The sequence below is a fragment of the Melozone crissalis genome, unplaced genomic scaffold (genome assembly GCF_028551555.1).
Source record: "Melozone crissalis strain CALT ecotype California unplaced genomic scaffold, PUWL_Pcris_2 ptg000005l_1, whole genome shotgun sequence".
NCBI classification, from domain to species: Eukaryota; Metazoa; Chordata; class Aves; order Passeriformes; family Passerellidae; genus Melozone; species Melozone crissalis.
In genome coordinates, this window is record NW_026535783.1 from 64,684,484 (window position 1) to 64,702,803 (window position 18,320).

Consider the following 18,320-nt stretch of genomic DNA (forward strand, 5'->3'; position numbering starts at 1 on the left):
GGAAGATGTAGAAGACCTTTTTTTTCCTGTTGAAAAAGCTGAAAAAAATAGCTGGCTTTTTAGTCGAGTCAGTTTCCAAGTATCAGGAGAAAAAAAAGGTATATCAGGGGTTAACACATTTTGTGATTTTAACTTATCTTCAAAAACACCATTTGAAACATAAAGGCTGAAGTAGACTTCCAAATGAAACCTGACATAAATATGACATAAATACACATAAAAATACATTTGGACATAAATGCTATACATATACATCTGGACATTTCTACACTTTATTAAGCTTTTGCAACTGAGAACATTAATCACAGAGTTTTGTTTCTCTGCATTTATGGACAGTCTCTAAATTCCATTTTCAATATTGCTCCTTTTCTGCCCTGAAATTGTGTTCCCAATTTGCCAGGCTGTCTGTGGGGAGGCTGGAGAGCAGAAAGTAAAGAACAAATTATCTTTATTCTATCAAAAATATCTGAAGATACAAGTTTTTTCAAGTCCTTAAATACAGACTTGCTTTTGAAGAACACATGCTAGCAGCTTTGATAAAATTAAGATATTCCCTTCTTCTGCCCTTGCTGGAGATATGTATTACATATTCAGAAGCAAAATCAAACAAACAGTTTATTCACATTTTCCTACCACCTCTTTTGTCATTCCAGTGAGGGAATGCTCCCATTATATATTGCTCTCAAATCTCACAGCAACAAATCATTTAGACAAAAAATTTAGTGTGTGACCCCTTCTCCTTGGTTATCACTGAGGAGGTAAATAGTTTAACAGTGACCACTGCTAGCCCTGAATTATACTGATAAAAATCTTAGAGCTCAGCAAGAAGGTGCATTAATGGAGGGACAGGCCTCATTTACATCATGTACATTGATTACGTTTTTCAGGTGGTTTTCAGTAACTCCCAAAATAAACTTCCCTTCCCTATATTTTCACTAGGTGCTGAATGTGTGACTGACAGGCCTGCAGTTTCCAGAGTCATGCTTCTTGCCCTTCTTGAAAACTGGAACAATGTTCACCAGTTTCCAATCAACTCAGACTTCTACAAATTCTCAGGAATGTTCAAAAATCATTGAGAGAGGCTCATGATGACATCAGCAGCTCTTTGAGTATTCTCAGACGAATCCCATCAGGCCCCATAGATTTGCAGGGATCCAGCTGGAGCAATGGAACCTGCACAGGCTCAGGGCCAGCTGGGAGTTTGTCACTCTCACAGTCGTGGTCCTCCAGCTCAGGGCACTCGGACCCCCTCAGCCCATCAGCACTGTTGGAGACAGAGGCAAGGACAGCATTAAACACCTCTGCCTTGTCTCTGTCCCTGTTCAGGAGGTGACCACCCTTGGCCTGTGGTGGGCAATGTTACCTCAGCACTGCCTTTTACCATTAATGATTTAAGGAAACTCTTTTCATTTTCACCCACAGTTCTGGCCAACGTCGTCTAGCCAAGTTTTGGCTACATGAATTTTCTTCCTCACAGCAGCATCTCTATTTTTCTCCCATGGCACCTGACCCTGCTTCCACCGGCCATACATGTTATTTTTCTTGCTTTAGCTCCAAAAGACCCCTGCTCAGCCAAGCCGGCCTTCTGCCTCACTTGCTTGACTTCCAACATTCTGGAATTTCCTGTGCATTTAGGAGGTGGTGCTCAAAAAAGTGACCAGCACTGATGAACTCCAGCACCTTCTAAAATGTTTTCCCAGAGACCTCAAAACTAGTTCCTGAAGTCTGCTCTCCTTATGTCCATGGCTGAGGCTCTTTTCTTCCTGTCTAGAGATTTTAAACTCAATCACTTAATGGTCACACAAAACCCCTTCTGGAAATGAGCAACAAATCAAGGAGGGCACTTTTCCTACTCAGTTCTTTTACTATCTGTGATGCCTTGGTACCATGAAGCTATCACCCAGGAGCTTTAGGAATATTCTGGACACATGAAGGACAACACAGTCATCTGTCACAACCAGCATGGCTTCATGAGGGGATAGTCCTGTTGATCAAGTGTGATTTCCTTTTTTGACAAGGTAACCCACCTGGCTGATCAATGAAAACCAGTTGATGTAAGTTTTTTGGACTTCAGTGAAGCTTTTCATACTGTCACTCACAAGATCCTTCTGGACAAAATGTCCAGCCCACAGCTGGAAAAAACACATCATGTGATGAATGAGCAACTGGCTCACCAGTCAGGCACAAAGGGTTACATACAGTGACTGGGGTGACATTAAACTGGTGACCTGTCACTTGCAGGGTTCTGCAGGGCTCCATCCCTGGCCCTGTGCTCTTCAGCATCCTCATAAACAATCTGCAGGCAGGACTGGAAGGGAGAATCAGCAAATCAGCAGATGAGACAAGACAGGGAAGAGCTGTTGACTCCCTCAAAGGTAGGGAGGCCCTGCAGAGACCTCGATGAATCAAAGGGCTGGGCAATCACCAACTGTGTGCAGTTCAACAAGGAAAAATGCTGGACTCTGCACCTGGGATGGGGCAACCCTGGATGGATGGAAAGATTGGGGAATGAGAGGCTGGAGAGCAGCAACATGGAAAGGGACCTGGAGATCCTGGTCTGTGGCAAGCTGAAGATGAGGCAACAGTGCCCTGGCAGCCAGGAGGGACATCCCTGTCTTGGGGGCATCAGGGACAGCGTCACCAGCTGGGCAAGGAAGGGCATTGTCCCACTCTGCTTTGGGCTGGGGTGGCTTCACCTTGAGTCCTGAGGGCAGTTTTAGGTGCCACAATATAAGATATAAAGATATAAAAATATGAAAGAGTGTCCAAAGGAAGGCCATAAAGGTGATGAAGGATCTGAAGGAAGAGCTTTATGAGGAGTATCTGTGGTCACTTGGTCTGTCAGCCTGGAGAAGACTGAGGAGAGACCCCATTGTAGTCTTCAACTTCTTTGTGATGGGAGGAAGGGGGCAGACATTTAACTTTGTCTGGTTACCAGTGACAGAAAACAAGGGAATGGCCTGAAGTTGTGCTGGGGAGTTTCAGGTTTAGTATTATGAAAAGGTTCTTGCCTCCAAGGTGTTTGGGCACTGGAACAGGCTCCCCAGGGAAATGGTCTCAGCACCTAGTTTCAAGAAGGTTTGGACAATGCTCTCAGGTACTTAGTGGGATACTTGGGGTGCCATGAACTGAACTTCGATGATCCTTGTGGGTCTCTTTCAATTCAGCCTATTCTATGATTGTACTCTGTGTTTATAGCTGCAGGCGTATATCCAGCTGAATGACCATGTGAGATGAATACCTTCCATACACTTGCTTTGAACTTGCTGTTAAAGTCAGAGGAGCTAAGAAAAACATGTAATTTTGAGTCTTACAAATTCTGCATAGATCTATAAAACTGGACACTTCACTATTATTGCAGTGCCCAGAGGCAGATCAAATCATGTGTGCCTCAGAGGAGAGCTGCTAAAAGGAATGAACACAGCTGGAACAATCCTGGAGAATTTAGTATTGGCAGCAACACTGGATCTAAAAGCTCCATTGTAACACAGCTAAAAGCCAAGTGTCATCTGTGCACTGTCCATGAAAGAACAGAGGCAGATATTTGCCTGCTTCCAGGAGGCCTCCTAGTTCAAAGTTTTCTGTCTGGACTTTGCCAGTTAGGGGACATGAAGGCTTTCCTTGTAAGAGACATGGAAAAGAAGCCACGTAATGCTTTGGCGAGGGGAAAACATCAGAATCTGGCTTTCTTCAGGAACACTGACCTCCTTGAAATCAGCTCTCTTAAGGTATTAAAAAATGTAGTAAGAAAAACAAGGTACAAAAGATTGTTTGCATCAGGCACAAGAATTAGAGCAAGAATTCTTGAAAAGAATTCTTCATATTTCACCACAAGCTTTCTACAGACAATTCAGTATTTTGTAGTTTTCAGTGGTATCTATTGCTGAAACCACCTACTGGCCATTTGTGTGAGCTAAAAATTGAGTACTTCAGATTTAAAATCCAAATGAAAACCAGAAACACTTAGGATTTAAAAGGTTAAAATTACTTTTTTCAGCCCATACTCATTTACATTTTTGCATGGGCAAAACCTTAGCAACTCTGGACAAAATGTATTAAGTGTTTTGGAAGATAAAAAAAGTATACATGAAAAATCTAAGCATGCTCATTCTGGAAAGAGGACCAAAAAAGTATAGCCATAACCAAAAGGTTTTTTCCACCAAAGAACAACTGCTCTACACTGACAGCATTCTTTCTCAGCCTGCTTGTAGATCTGAGAACCTAGACTACAACTGCAAAACTGTCAGCATTGAAAGCAAGTCTTTGATGCAATAAAATATTATAGCAGTCTCTAGTGTCACTCTTGAGAATTCACCTTCCCTCTTGAAGGATATATCAAGGCAAGTCCTCCATTTCACAATGGAAAAAGGCCTAGAATTTTATTCCTAGAAAAACAGGGCTGGCCAATTTTACAGATACAACTGGACTGCAAGATGCACTTAGTTATTGCTTCAAGGCAGTTGTGATAAAATTGTTGGCTACAGCTGAATTTAACACATTTGAAAAGGCCAGTTTCATATATTAGAAACTTGACTGGACAAGGGCATGTATAAGACAATGCTGTCCTTGCTTAGAGCAGGAATTTGAACTGCACGACATGCTGAGGTCTTTTCCAGTCTGGATAACTTTCTGGCATGGCCATCTTAATACTCAGAAATTTTTCAAGAAACCAACCCAGGAACTGAGTATTTTACCTAAGCTCTTGCATGTAGTTTAATTCATCATGTTCTTGCACTTGCGAAGTTGAGGAACTTGAGAATGCCACCCTGGAATCTATACAGTAAAACAACACACAAAACAGGATTCCTTTACATGCCTCTTTGGTGAATTATTTTATAATACTTTCAGTGAATTCTCATTTTATTTAATACACTATACACTAGAATTGCAATCAACAGTATTTCAAAAGAATCCAGTTTCCAAGTTCACCATACTTTCCATTTTAACACTTAGGCATTTAAAATACATGAAAGTTATAGATTAGTAATAAAGTAGACCTGATATGAAGTCAGAACTTACAAAGAGCAACATCTTTGCATTATTTCACCATGACTACTTTCCATAAGTGGTAACTACACAATGATTAATGATTAAAATGCAGATCAGTTTACAGCATTCACAAAAACAGACTTGCCACATGAATGTGAAAAAAGCAGCAGCCTCTCATAATTTAAAAGTGACTTTCCACATGCTTGTTCTATTTGCAAAAAACATCTCCCAACCCCCATTATTACCGATGAAACCAAGGATTAGGATGTTCAGAATGATTAAAAATCATTTCAGGCTGAGTCTGAAGAGGGAGAGGGCAAAAATGATTTATTTCAATAGTTCCCTTGCACATGAACAGACTTAGCTCTGCTCCACGGAATATTTAAACTAGCAGAGATTTTAAATTACAGACATCAGCGCTAAATAGTTAAGGAGACAATTTTATACACACACCCCTCCAATCTAACAAAATAAAAACTCTAGGAACAGCCAATTGTTTTCTTAGGCTTTCTGTACACTTTGAACACCACTACAACTACTACTACACAGATTTGTATGATTATTACACTCTCATATGGAGCATTAGAGTAAAACTAAACCCTGAAGTTGTCAGTGGAAAGTCAACTAAAAATGGCACTTACACATGCACACATCAGTTTCTATTTTGCTTTATTCACACACTTAGTTATTTTAAGCCTTGCAAACAAACTGCAAGACAGTCAAATTTGCATTCTGGGCAGCTTTGCCCCAGACCCATTTTTTGTTGTTTTTATACAAAGCAAGAGATTCCTATTTGTCATCTTCTGCCACACTGCAGCAAAATAAGTCTTCTACAAACCTGTAAATGATAACATTTAAGTCTACTTAAGTCACTTTTACAGTTTATATTTTACTCACAGCTCCATTAACAGTGAAGTTGGAAACATTTTTAAAAGACCATCAGTCCCCTAATTGCAAGTTCTTATAACTTAAGAAAATAAATTCCTTTCAACTGCTTAACAGTCCATATTAAATATCAGATGTGATGCTTACAAAGCAGATACTAACAATTCATATCCATTCCTTATGTCAGTGAACTGGTAAGAGGAAAAGTAAATCCTCAATGCAATCACATTTGAAATCTGATCCCCTTTGTATGACTGCATATGACATATTCAATTTGTGTCTGTAATTTTTAAACAGTCTTTTTTAATTACACTTCGGAAACTATATCCCCATTTTTAAAACAAGTTGTTCTACAGTGTAAGGAGAATCCATAGAGTGGATTCTCCAAAGTTCACTTTCTAAGCCATTTAAACAATAACTAGGTTAGCAAGTCAATCATGTCCAATGTGCGGGATCCAGACCTGGACAGATTAAGAAACATTTTGAAGCAGTGTTGAGTAAATAATTTTGGTAAGCTGTAAAACTGCCACATGCAAGGTATACTGTACTATAACAGCTCCAAATCCTTTATAAAAACCTTGCACTCCTTCTTCCCGTTTTATAGTATTTATGCAGTCTTTCATTCCCTCATACTGAGTATTGATTGGAAGCACTTCATAGCCAAGGTCTGTATTGTCAATTATTGTGCGTGTCCCTTGAATATGAAGGCGGTGCAAAACTGTTTCCAGTGGGTAAAGCATGACATCAGCACAAAGGCTAGCAGCAAAGCTAGCAATAAGTTCTGGAAAATACGCATCCAGCATGCTCTGCACAGAAGTGGAGCTCTCAGTTGGAAGATTGTGGGAATTATCCCTTTTCAAAACAAACAAGACAAGCTTCTGGACGATGGAACTGATTACGTAGTGAAGAACTCCGTGCAGAGCAGTGGGAAAAGTGAGGACCATCAGAGGAAGGAGACGTTTGCTATGGGGTACTCCCAAGCCTACAACTCTCCCAATTCCTTCTTTCACGCAGTCCAGGATGCCAGGGTTGTCTCGAATGATTTCACTCTACAAGAACAAACAAGGAGTTACAACTCGTGCTGAGCAGTTCAAAAACATCCCGACATCCACTCTGACACTTTATCACTGCTTAGCGTTTAAAAAGCATTAAACACTTGCATGCTATTATGTCTATACAGCTGTACAAATAAAAGCCGCTTTTTATAACACTCTTCACAGCATTCAATTAAGCTTTTTTTTAAAGAATGAACCCATCTTGAAGAAGTGAGGGTTTTTTAATTTATATTGCGGTTATCTGTGTTTCTAACAAAGATATGCAACCTTCAGCCTATTGCTGAAAGTATCAGAATGCAAAGCAGTCATGAACTTGCAATGTCTACATCTGGAGCAAAATGCCAGGAAGGATTTATTTAATTCAAAATTCCTTTACTTTAAAGACTGTGACTATAATCTTTGAACTTGAATCTACATAGTAAAGATTTCTATAACTAGTGTTGAAAGCTCATTTTCTATATTAATTGAATAGTTTCAGTTTTGAATGTTTTCATGGCATTATATGCATTTAAAGTAGTATTCTTTACCCATGATGTCTCTTAGTGAAGAGAGAATCACTGTATTCATGTGCTAAAAATAAAAATTCTGTAGTAATTATTTAATCTGTTACAATCCACCTGTGAGGGTAGCATTAAGTTAAAAACATTATTTCCCCTACTAATAGTGTTTTATCCTGTTGTTTACATCCAAAATTCAAGATTTTGGTGTTCTCCTAAATGTCCAAGTCTCTGAGTCCATGTGGTCTATGTCCTGACCTCAAGCCAGAATAAACCACCAGAATATTCCTCAGTATTTGAGGAAATACTAAACAGCCTGCAGAGCCTTGATGGTCTTTTCTGTGTGGGTGAGAACTAGTTTAAATGCCTGAGAACATAATGTTGTTGCAGACTTTAAGTATGAGTTAAGCAGCACAACTCCTTTTCTGTCCCACATCACTACAGTCACTGCAGTTTAAACCATTCCTGCTTTGGCCTAACACGCCACCATGAGGTTTGAGATGCTAATGACAAAAGAACAGCTAATGACAAAATGTGATAGCTACAAATTTCCACTCTTTACAGCTATTTTGGTGAAATGTACACTTGGATAAGTGTCAAACAGACACTGTTGAACACCATGGTTTACCAGAATTAAGACAGTTAAAGTCAACATAAACCTGCCAGTAGGAAATCTAACAATCCCGAACTTTTCTGGTTTGCCATTGGTCACTGCATTCTTGCAGCACAGGAATGTAATTCAAACCTGGCAAGCCAAGCTGCTCCCCTGCACCGATTAATACAATATAAAAATCTTCACAAATGCTATCATTACCTCTGCTGTGTTTCTAATAAGTTTATGATGATGTTTCCAGGAACTCAAGAACACATTTTGTACATAATATATAATATATACATAATATATACACATACACACGCTTGTTGAGTAAAATATTTGCAAACAGCTGAAGCTACCAATCTTAAAATCCTCAGATCTCAGTGGAATTTTCACAACCAATCCATTACAGAGATCACCTACCGAAAAGGCCAAGAGAGATGCTATTTTGGTTTTTTATTGTTTTCCTATTAAGTTGCTTTCTAGCAAAGAAACTTTATACTTACTTTGCAAACAGAAGACAGGCTCTAAATCATGTTCTCTTTTATTGCTTAAAAATTTACCCATGCCCAACACCACAGGTAATGCAAAATCCTTTCAGACAAAAATACGAGCAGCAATATATAGCATTCCATTCTGTGGCTGGCTATGACCTCCAGAAATATTAACAGTGTTCCACCACTGTTTCTAGTTCCAAAATTATGGCATGGTCAGGGTAGAGCCATTCCCCACCAATTAAGAATTTGAGTTCCAGCCAGGTTCCCATTATGACACCAGCTAAGTCTCCCAAATATTCCCCAAACCAGAGATCCCAGGAGGAAAGATGGTTTCTAACATACAGAGTATCTTCAGAGGAAGTGAGTTTGTGGTTGAGAGTCTGTCTATAACTCTCCCTGCGCAGACGCTTAATCCCACCTGCCCTGTTAATCCATAATGCAGCCAGCTCAGACAGAACAGCTCTCCTAGTACCTTTCGGCTCATTTCAGCTTGGATTGTCTGCCCACAGCAGGATCCTGCCCCTGTCCATGCCTCTAAAGACATGCTGAAACTGAAAAACTGCAGAAGTCAGCCTTCTCCCCAGAAAAAACACCATTTTGGACACATACACCAGCAAACTAGTCTTGACAGTACATACAACTTGCCCATGCTATAAATGAAAATTATTATTTTGATGACTCAGTGACACAAGAGTGACTATGCTGCATGCTCCATATGGGAGCTCAATCAACAGAGCTCCATTAGCTGCACAGAGACTCTGTCACGTCATCTAAGAGCAAGTCATTATACAGACAGGGCTGGGAGAATTACCCTGGACGTTTCTGCACAGCTAACCCTTGCCTTTCTCCAGAAAGAGATGCAACATCTCACTGACAGGCAGTCTGCAACACAGCACTATGGCCCACTCTTCACAGTTACAGAACCAGCTAAGACATACTCTAAGTGACAGATTTTAATTTTTGTGGCTAAGGAAGAACTAGATGAAGATTAAAACTAAAAACCTGATTGAATGAAAACAGTCCTGAGAGGGTAGAGTTGAGTATTTAATTAAAAATCTCCAGTGAACTACTGGAAAAACCTTTACAGTTGTTGTAGGGGACAGATGTCACTGTAACAACATGCCTAGGAAAGCAAAGGTTAAAAAACTTGAGATTGAGAAAAACTTCTTTCTGTTTTATCTGCTGGAACACATAAATATAGCATGTCACTCTTTCATATACAATATATTCCAACTATCTACATTAAATGTCCTTTCTAATTCTAGATTTAGAATTACGATACACTGATACACCCTACATAGGGAACATCCATTTCAGCTAAGTCACACAGCCTCAAGCAAAACAAATGCAACTACTGCAACACAAACCAGAATTCAAAGATTCATCTCTCCGCATAATCTAATCTATAAAGTCTAACAGTATCTCTTAAAATGTTCCAAACATATTTAAATTACCTGTACAGTTTCAATCAGGCTCGCAGAATAAAAAGGCATTGCTATCACATGTGTTAACCTGTAGAAATTAACAATGTAAGAATTAACATAACGACAATATTAGAATTTCAGCCAAACAGGCACCTGTAAGTTCATAAAGCTATCTACCAAATTATCCCTGAGAGAAAACTAACCAAGTATAACTCAATTACCAAAATGCAGATCAACTAGTTGAGGTAAACTCCAGTCAAAAGTTTAGTTAAATTCTATTTCCATGTGACCAGACTGATTAAGGTCTAAAATAGTCTAATCTTTTAATTCAGTGGAGTTCCATAGACACAGGGATCTAGTACGAGAAAACCTGTGAAACTGGTGTATATAATCAAGCTTGTTCAAAAAATCAGCATTTGAAAAGTACTGTTAGCATCCTGTCAAGAAATGACTGTTGGCATCTTGTAGCAGCAGACTAAACGTATGCCCATTTGGTAGTTTTATTGTATTTAGATAGTAAGACATAAGATACATGCTATACTTACCCTTTGAGTAAAAGGTGTCCACCTATCTGCTTGAGATTCCATTTATGAGAAAGCTCTCTAAAAAGAGAAGTATTTACCACAGTATGAATAGTCATCCACACGTAATTCTCAAGCAATTCTTCCATGAGTGTCAACAACCTGTTGTCAGTTTTCATATTGGTGTTCTATGATTCATGGTGAACTATTTCTCATATTGGAAAGACACAGTGAAACATTTAATAAATCATGCTTAAATTAACTTCAAGTAGTTTTTCGGGCTTGTCAGATATCCTATCAAAAAAAGTATTCAGTCATTGATTCATAAGATGTTTGCCGCTCTCACAGCAACTGACTTTATTAAGTTTGCCTTTATGTAGCAACCTTATGTACAAGCGCTTAAAGCAACCTTCAGGGAAAAACGGAGTATTTTAAAATCTTCCTACTCTTCCTTTATCAAGAAATCATTTTTATTTCATTTTGGTTTGGTTGCGTTCCTCTGTTCTTTAGGTTATGTTTACCCTGTTCTTATTTCTTTCAAGAAAATATAAATTATATTCAGGTACAGTTAGATAAGAACAAATCAAATACAAGAGGTCAGGCTAGAAGTTGTGCAGTAATTCCATATAGACATAATTGAAGTTTTTTGTCCGATGACCAGTCCTTAGCATATTCTGATAAAGAAGAAGAAAACCCATGTATTTAATACAAAGGTGACATCAATAATATTTCCTTGAAATAGTATTTCTAGTTACGCACTTCAAAATACAAACAGCAAATGTTTACAGTCCACTTGACAGAAAACATAAATCCACCTAGCTCCAGATACCATTCCAATACCACATGTACTGACAATGCATATGGCCAATATCTAGCTATGAGGTATAGATACTTGTCTGTAATGCTGGGCACACTAGACCTTGCATTTTTAATAACAAGCTATAATGTTTTCAGCTTTGTTGTCTAGGAATCACAATCAGACACTGCTTGTAGTTAACCCTAATCCAAGAAAGGCAAGATTTTACTCTTTCTGAAGAATTGCATGTTGTTACTAGCTTTCACATTTTAAATCCATAGGTCAATCACTAAACAGGAACAGAAGATAATTTTTACCATTATATATTTCAGACACGTGGATCACATCCACTTACCATAACAGTTAAATGATTTGGAAAAGTAAAACAGCCAAACTAATGTGTGAAAGCCTAATCTGTCAACCCACAAGGCATAACTGTGCAAGAACAATTACGTAAGAAGTTTGCCTAGTACAAAGCGCTCACACCCATTTCTGGGCTCCTAAAACAGGGGTACTCTTTCATGTAACTATAACACAGAATTAGAATTGACATTTCACGTCTCTGTGTTCTTTGGACCCTGATAATGCAGTTAAGTAACCTTTTAAATTAGACTTGCTGGCACTGCTGCTACAAGCAATAACCTTCTCCTCCCTGTAACCACCCAAAGATGCAAGCCACCATTAAGAAGGAAGAGAGAGCATTCAGGAGAAAATTGTGGGGTGGTGCATGTATGAGAAAACCACTGAGAAAGCCAGATCACTTTCACAGTCCAGGTAATTTCCTGACTGTTCACACATTGTGTTTCCATAAAGATGGGAGTAGCACAGAGGAAAGAATGAGCTGGTTCCAGCAGAAAGGTCTGATTCTTTTGGCAGCAGCACCAGCTTACTTTCCAAACTGCTGAACTGACCCACAAGAAGAAAAACATTGCTTATATTTTTGAGAATTCAGAACTATGAAGATATAAACACTATATCACATCTCATGAACTTAAGCATACCCTAGAGCTGTATCTAAAACACACTTGGAGGAAAGCACACGCCTGGAAATTTCAATTACCTATGAAACAGAGCTGACCAAAACTCTTAAATACACACTATACAATTTAAATATGAAATACTTTTGCTAAGGCTTTTGAACTTGCAAATGCCTACTTTTATTAGTCTGGATACATGCATCATCACAGTATTTGATTCATCCTAACCATATTTCTTCTTTTTAAACCCAGGGTAGTTTCCATGTCCCTGAATATTTTTAGTAAAAATGACTAAATTTCTGCAGCAGAGGGTTGACACTGTGATGCAGAATGATGAATACCTCTTTAAATAAAGTCAGTAATTTTTAGTGGTAACCTCTTTGTTATGAGAATACTGAACAAGGTACATATAGCTGTTGGTCAAGGAAGGCAAAAGACAAAGCTGCTGTTACATGGACACCCATTTATCATGTCTTCTCATTTACTAATGCAGGCCATTCTATTCTCCCTCCTACCAACGACAGTGCAAATATTTAGCAAAATGTCAGTGCTAACTCATTAGCTGCGCAAGTCTTCTGTATTTACATTAATAAGACCAGGAATTCTCCCCTTAGGTATGGTAATGCTATTACCACACAATAAAAACCTAAAAAAAAGAAGAAAATTATGGTTTTTTTTTATTACAGAGTTGAATACCAAAGACCAATTTGCCACAGCATTTCTAAGCCAGACAAGTAAGCAGACACAAACAAATAAAGTTCCCAGAAAGAATCCCTCACTATTTATGGATTATAAGGTCGCCTTTTCCAAGACAACCATACTGTGTTTGGAAACACCTATTTATTGTCTGGCTGTTCTCATGAAGTAGTATTTTTCAAACAGCCTTACTAACACTTTGAAAATAAGTCAACAACTTACTAATTTGTTAGAAGTGGTAAAAAACATGCAATACCTTGGCAAAGGTGTAAATTCACTGATGATGCCTTCTGTTCCCAGGGTTATGCCCTGAACAATGAAAGTGCTGCCCATTCCTTTCCAAAGAGCTCTTGGACCCTGTGCGTCAAAATATCCAACACAAAACTCAAAAATATTTTCAGCTTATTATTAAAAAATTTCAGTAAATTCAGACCACACAGGGCTACAATTCTACAGTTTTAACTTTATCATTAAACTTGGGTAACAACTAATTTTTAATCTACGCAGAAGTTTTTGTTTTTCAATAATTTCAAAGACCTATCAATAACTTTGGAGGCACGTCTCCCACTGTTAACAATCTGCATTATAAACTTAACACCATTTTTTATGGACAAAATGAGCTTAACATGTCAAAAGTGCATCCATAAGATATTCAGAATTATGAATTTCTTCCTGCCTTCTAATGATGTGAGTTTAAGGATTGCCATACCCCTGCAGAATTGGAAATGTACTCAGTACTACCTTTGGAAGGAGTCACTTCAAAAATAACTTTATCCACATAATGATTAATGATCTTTCATAAACCTAATGAAAAAAAAATTCAGGGACTTTTTGTTTTCTAACATCCATAAATCTTTCCCCACTAAGTATTGTACTTCTGAAAAAAAAAAATAATGGTTTACTTGATCTTCTTGACACATTTTTGTAACTATAAAACTAACAAACCCTCAACACAGCCATGCTTTACAACACCACCTACATAAACACTCAGATTTCAATGTACACACATGCTGTAGGTACTCTCAGTGCTCACATACAGGCTGCCACCAAATACTAACCTGTGTCTTATTGATGCAGTACATGATATTGACAATACTAAATGGGGTGAGATGATAATTCCGTGCATGATAGTTAACCTGTTAAAATATAAACAATGGCAGTCTTAGAAACACACTTGCAGACGATACAACTCTGAAGGATAAAGGTGTTTCAAATATAAGAATTTTATTTCTGTAAAGATCAGCTAAAAATATGAGCAAGTTCTCACTGAAATTTAGGGAAATGGACAGCCCTTTTAAGTATTCATATGAAAGTTTAAAAATAAACTTTACATAAATCAGAACCTATGAAACAAAGCATCCTGCTTGTAAATGGGGATTGGAAAGTTGCTCTGCAGACCCCACAACACTTACTTGCTGTAATTTGCTTTCCACTGCCCAAAGAAAAATAAGCAAGATTTTTCAAAATAAGCTAAACTGCAGAACAGAAAACATGTATTCTACAAGTAAACACTTGTTAATGTAGCAGAGGCCCCCTAAAAATAAAAAAGCTTCCTATAATACATACTTTCATTCAGAGATATGACAGTACACAGGAGCTTTGACTGGAATAGGTAATATAAAAGACATACCTGACACTGACGGCGTAGAACAATGCAAGGATGTGCCAACACATTTTCTGTAAATAGGCTTCAAAGGAAAATTGTATTTAATGCAGGAGAAGTCACTAAGAATTCCTTAGAAAAGGCTTGTTAATTGTCTCTAACAACAGCAGATCAATATTTGGAACAACAATATATTTTCTAGTGAACTAACAAGGCATGTTTTTGATGGCTACCCAACAACCTCCCAAGGAACAAGTTACATGAAATCTGACACACACATTCACTACGAAAAAGCCCCATATATACGTAGTATGCACATATTTTTATATGCAAATAACATACAAAATTTCTTAATCTCATTCTCTTCAAAGTATCATGGTACAAAACAAACCACAACCACAATTATGAGAGGATTAGTTCCAGTTTTATGCTAATTCTGCATACTGTATTAATAATCAAGACTCTCTTTAGGACGGCCAGAGAAGGACTGGTAGTAACAGCTGACTACCTTTTCACCACTACTGACCCAAAACAATTCTCCTGCCACTGCCAGAAGTCATATTTCAAATCAAAACTTCACAGGAAAATTCTCACTTCCAAAGCTAAATTCCTGGTTCATTCAGAGAAAATATTAATTTCATCTCAGAGTGCCTGAGTGATCAGAGTACTTACCTGTACATTGTTCAAACCTGGGATACAGATTAGAAAAGTAGAATATCCAGGATTTTTACAAACTCAAGCTACAGAATCATCTCTGGTAGGTTTCTGAACTTCCGACAAACAAGTGGCACAGAAAAATACTGCAGTTTTTTAAATATTGAGCTAATTTGTAGTTTGCTACTACCAAAAGAGGTAAAACTTTCCCTGGACATCAGCATCTTAAAATTCAGCACTTTCTCAAAAACACTATCAATAATAAGACAACACAATCACTATAATAAGAATAAAATGGCCTCCAGACCAGCTTGGTTACATGAACATTATGGTTTGAGGATACTTTGGTAATACACTCGAAGACATTTTCACTTTCTTAAGAAATATTTGTATTGATTAAAAATATTAATAAAAGTTGCAAATGTCAAAGAAGTTTTCTGGTGTTACTTTCAGATTACTTGGACAGGGTACACACATCCTGGGCATTCCATATGAAAAACTGTTTCTTACATTCATGTATTTTTTGAGCAACAGTTAAAGAAAACAGAAACCTAAACAGGGGCAGTAAGTTTCTAAACGCATTCCAACTACTTATGGCTGCTGGAATAAAAACACATTATAGAAGCGTATGTAGGGTTTATAAGACAAATATGAGCTTTACTACTGCTTTGTCACTCAACACAACTCTTACCTTGCAAGGCCAATACCAAAGCCAGCAAATCTGTTCAACTGCTCTGAAAAAGAAAAAAAACAAAACAAAACCAGATTATACAGCAGTGATAATCACAAAATAGAGAAAATGCCATGCACAGGATCTGAAAAACTAATTTTATCCTATACTTGCATTAGAAAATTACAAGCACTAAACCACAATACTTATGGCAGCTGAGCAACAGAGGATATAAAACAAGTATTCCCCCAGGAATATTTGCACTTTGGACTGCATTTGAGTTTGTACATACTCTTATATATAAAATTATGCTTTTCTTACAGGGGAAAAAAAGAACAGAGAAAAATGAACGGTAAAACAGAGAGTATTTTAATATCTAAAAAATCCAACTCAAACCAACTACTGAAAGATTTAGCATGCATGAGTTTACAGTAATTCTGAAACATAAATTTAGATAATTGAAGTGAAAATAATCTTAAAACAGTAAGAAGGCAAAATTTTAGGAAGTTACACAAAAAGCCATGGATAAAGTAACAAACGACCACATAAGGCAAATTTTCAAGCCAGCTGTTTATCTCCAGTCCTTTGCAAAAATCTAGTTATTGGAGAATTACAAAAGTAATTAATTCAACTCTTTGTTGCCTGCACCCAGACAAACGTTTGCCCATTGGGAATTATCAGAAGGGATTTAAGATGAGCATCAGAACCATAAAGGCATTTTAAAGTTAATGCTCAGCCCTACAACTGCACAACTTCAGAGTGCAAGCAGTCTGAAGGCATGGATGAAGTAACTTCAGTGGGGCTCCACACAAATGTGGCAGGCCTCCTAAACACGGTAAGATAGCATTTGCAGTTGCTGGATTCAGTGATTACAGCAACTCCGTATCAGTGCTCCAAAGTGCAGAATGAACACACCTTCCACATGTAGATAGGGGGGAAAAAAGTCTCCAGCTATGCAAGGATACTTAAACAGTGCTTCAACCAGTGCATCCATGGATGGAGTCCAGCTAAAGGCTGTACTATTTATAAAGACACTTAAATAAAAACACTGCACTACTGGTCAGAAAATAATGACTTGCCTACTAAAAAAATTCGATTTCACGTAAATTACTGTTTCATATATCTTTCGATACTCAAGTGTCGATAACCTCCTCCATTTATTTAAAGAAAGCAACATACAGTACCCTACATACAGCAAGTTTTCCTTAATTCACCTCAGTTTCATGAAGACCTAAAATTACTTTATTTATGGAGGCTTATACTCACTTTCCTAGCAATTACTGAAAAAGCCCCGTACTTAGTTGCTAAATCCTACCAGTCCCACAGTTCCCTCGCAATCACACGCGGACGGGGGAGGTTTACGTCAGCAGTTCATGTTTTAAACCCGAGAGAAGCCACGCAGTCCGTACCACCACCACCACCACCACAATAACGCAGCACTCTGAGAGCCGAGAGCACTTCCTGCCCTTAAAGAGGGCGGAGTGTTTCCGCAGGAGATTGTTTACACGGGCACTGAGGAGCAAGCTGACTGCACACTGCTCAACGAGAAGCTGCGGGCGCGCTCTGACACTCTCAAACCATTTTTGCATGGAGTTGCACAGTGCCGGAGCGCAAGAGGCAGCCACGGAGCAGTCCGACTTCTTCTAAAGGGCTTTTCCCCCGGCGCTTCAGCACCGCCAGTAAAAAGGAGGGCCGGGCAGCGCTCGGCCTGGCCACGGCACAGCCCGGGGCCGCCGCCCGCCCGCCCTTGCCCGGCGGGTCACTGCTCGCGGGAGGCGGGAGCCGCGGCTCAGCGGGACCGGGGAGCGGCGAGAGGCGGGGGCCGCCCCCCGGCTAGCCCAGGCCGGGCCCTCCCTTACCGGCGCCGGGGCCGGCCACCCCGAGGTTGACCTCCTCGTTGGAGCCGACGCCGCCCAGAGGGGTCCCGGCCCCATACGGCGGCGTCTTCTCGCCCCAGTGCAGGTTGCGGCTGCCGGGGATGTCGGGCGGGCTGGTCACCCAGGAGCCCAGCTCCGAGCCGCTGCTGAAGGGCCTGGAGCCGGGGCCTAGTTCGTCGCGGCTGATCCCGCGGTAGCCGAGGCCGTCGAAGCCGTCGGGGCGCCGCGGGTGCATGGCGGGGGTGGCTGAGGGGGCCCGGCGGGGCCGAGGGGAGCGGGAGAGGAGCGGGAGGCGCCGCGCTCGGGCCGCACCGGCGGCAACGGACCCGGACCCGCCGCTCGCCCTGGCACTTCCGGCCGCGGTGAGGCCGCGCGCGTGACCGCGAGGGGGCGGGGCCGCGGCGCTGGGCCAATGGCGGCGCTCCGCTTGCCCGGCCCGGGGCGGGGCGTCCGCCGCGGGGGGCGGGCGGGCGAGGGCTCCCCCTGGCGGTGCGGCGGGCGGAGCACGGCCCGGCCCGGGCGGGCGCGGGGGAATCCCTGTGGCGGCTCCGCTGCCGCCCCCCGTAGGGGAGCCGTGAGAAAGA

At 40.0% G+C, this 18,320-nt stretch overlaps 1 protein-coding gene across 1 annotated transcript; it reads right to left on the reverse strand.

Annotated features, from left to right (window-relative positions):
- Nucleotides 1-4,803: 4,803 nt before the first annotated feature.
- Nucleotides 4,804-18,046, reverse strand: SLC25A46 (solute carrier family 25 member 46). Its single transcript, XM_054285997.1, has 8 exons — nucleotides 17,719-18,046; nucleotides 15,881-15,923; nucleotides 14,563-14,620; nucleotides 13,991-14,068; nucleotides 13,189-13,289; nucleotides 10,488-10,544; nucleotides 9,973-10,030; nucleotides 4,804-6,923 (listed from the first exon to the last, which is right to left on the reverse strand). Exons 1-8 carry the CDS (start codon nucleotides 17,969-17,971, stop codon nucleotides 6,345-6,347), a joined length of 1,227 nt encoding a protein of 408 aa, XP_054141972.1. The 5' UTR covers nucleotides 17,972-18,046; the 3' UTR covers nucleotides 4,804-6,344.
- Nucleotides 18,047-18,320: the final 274 nt, after the last annotated feature.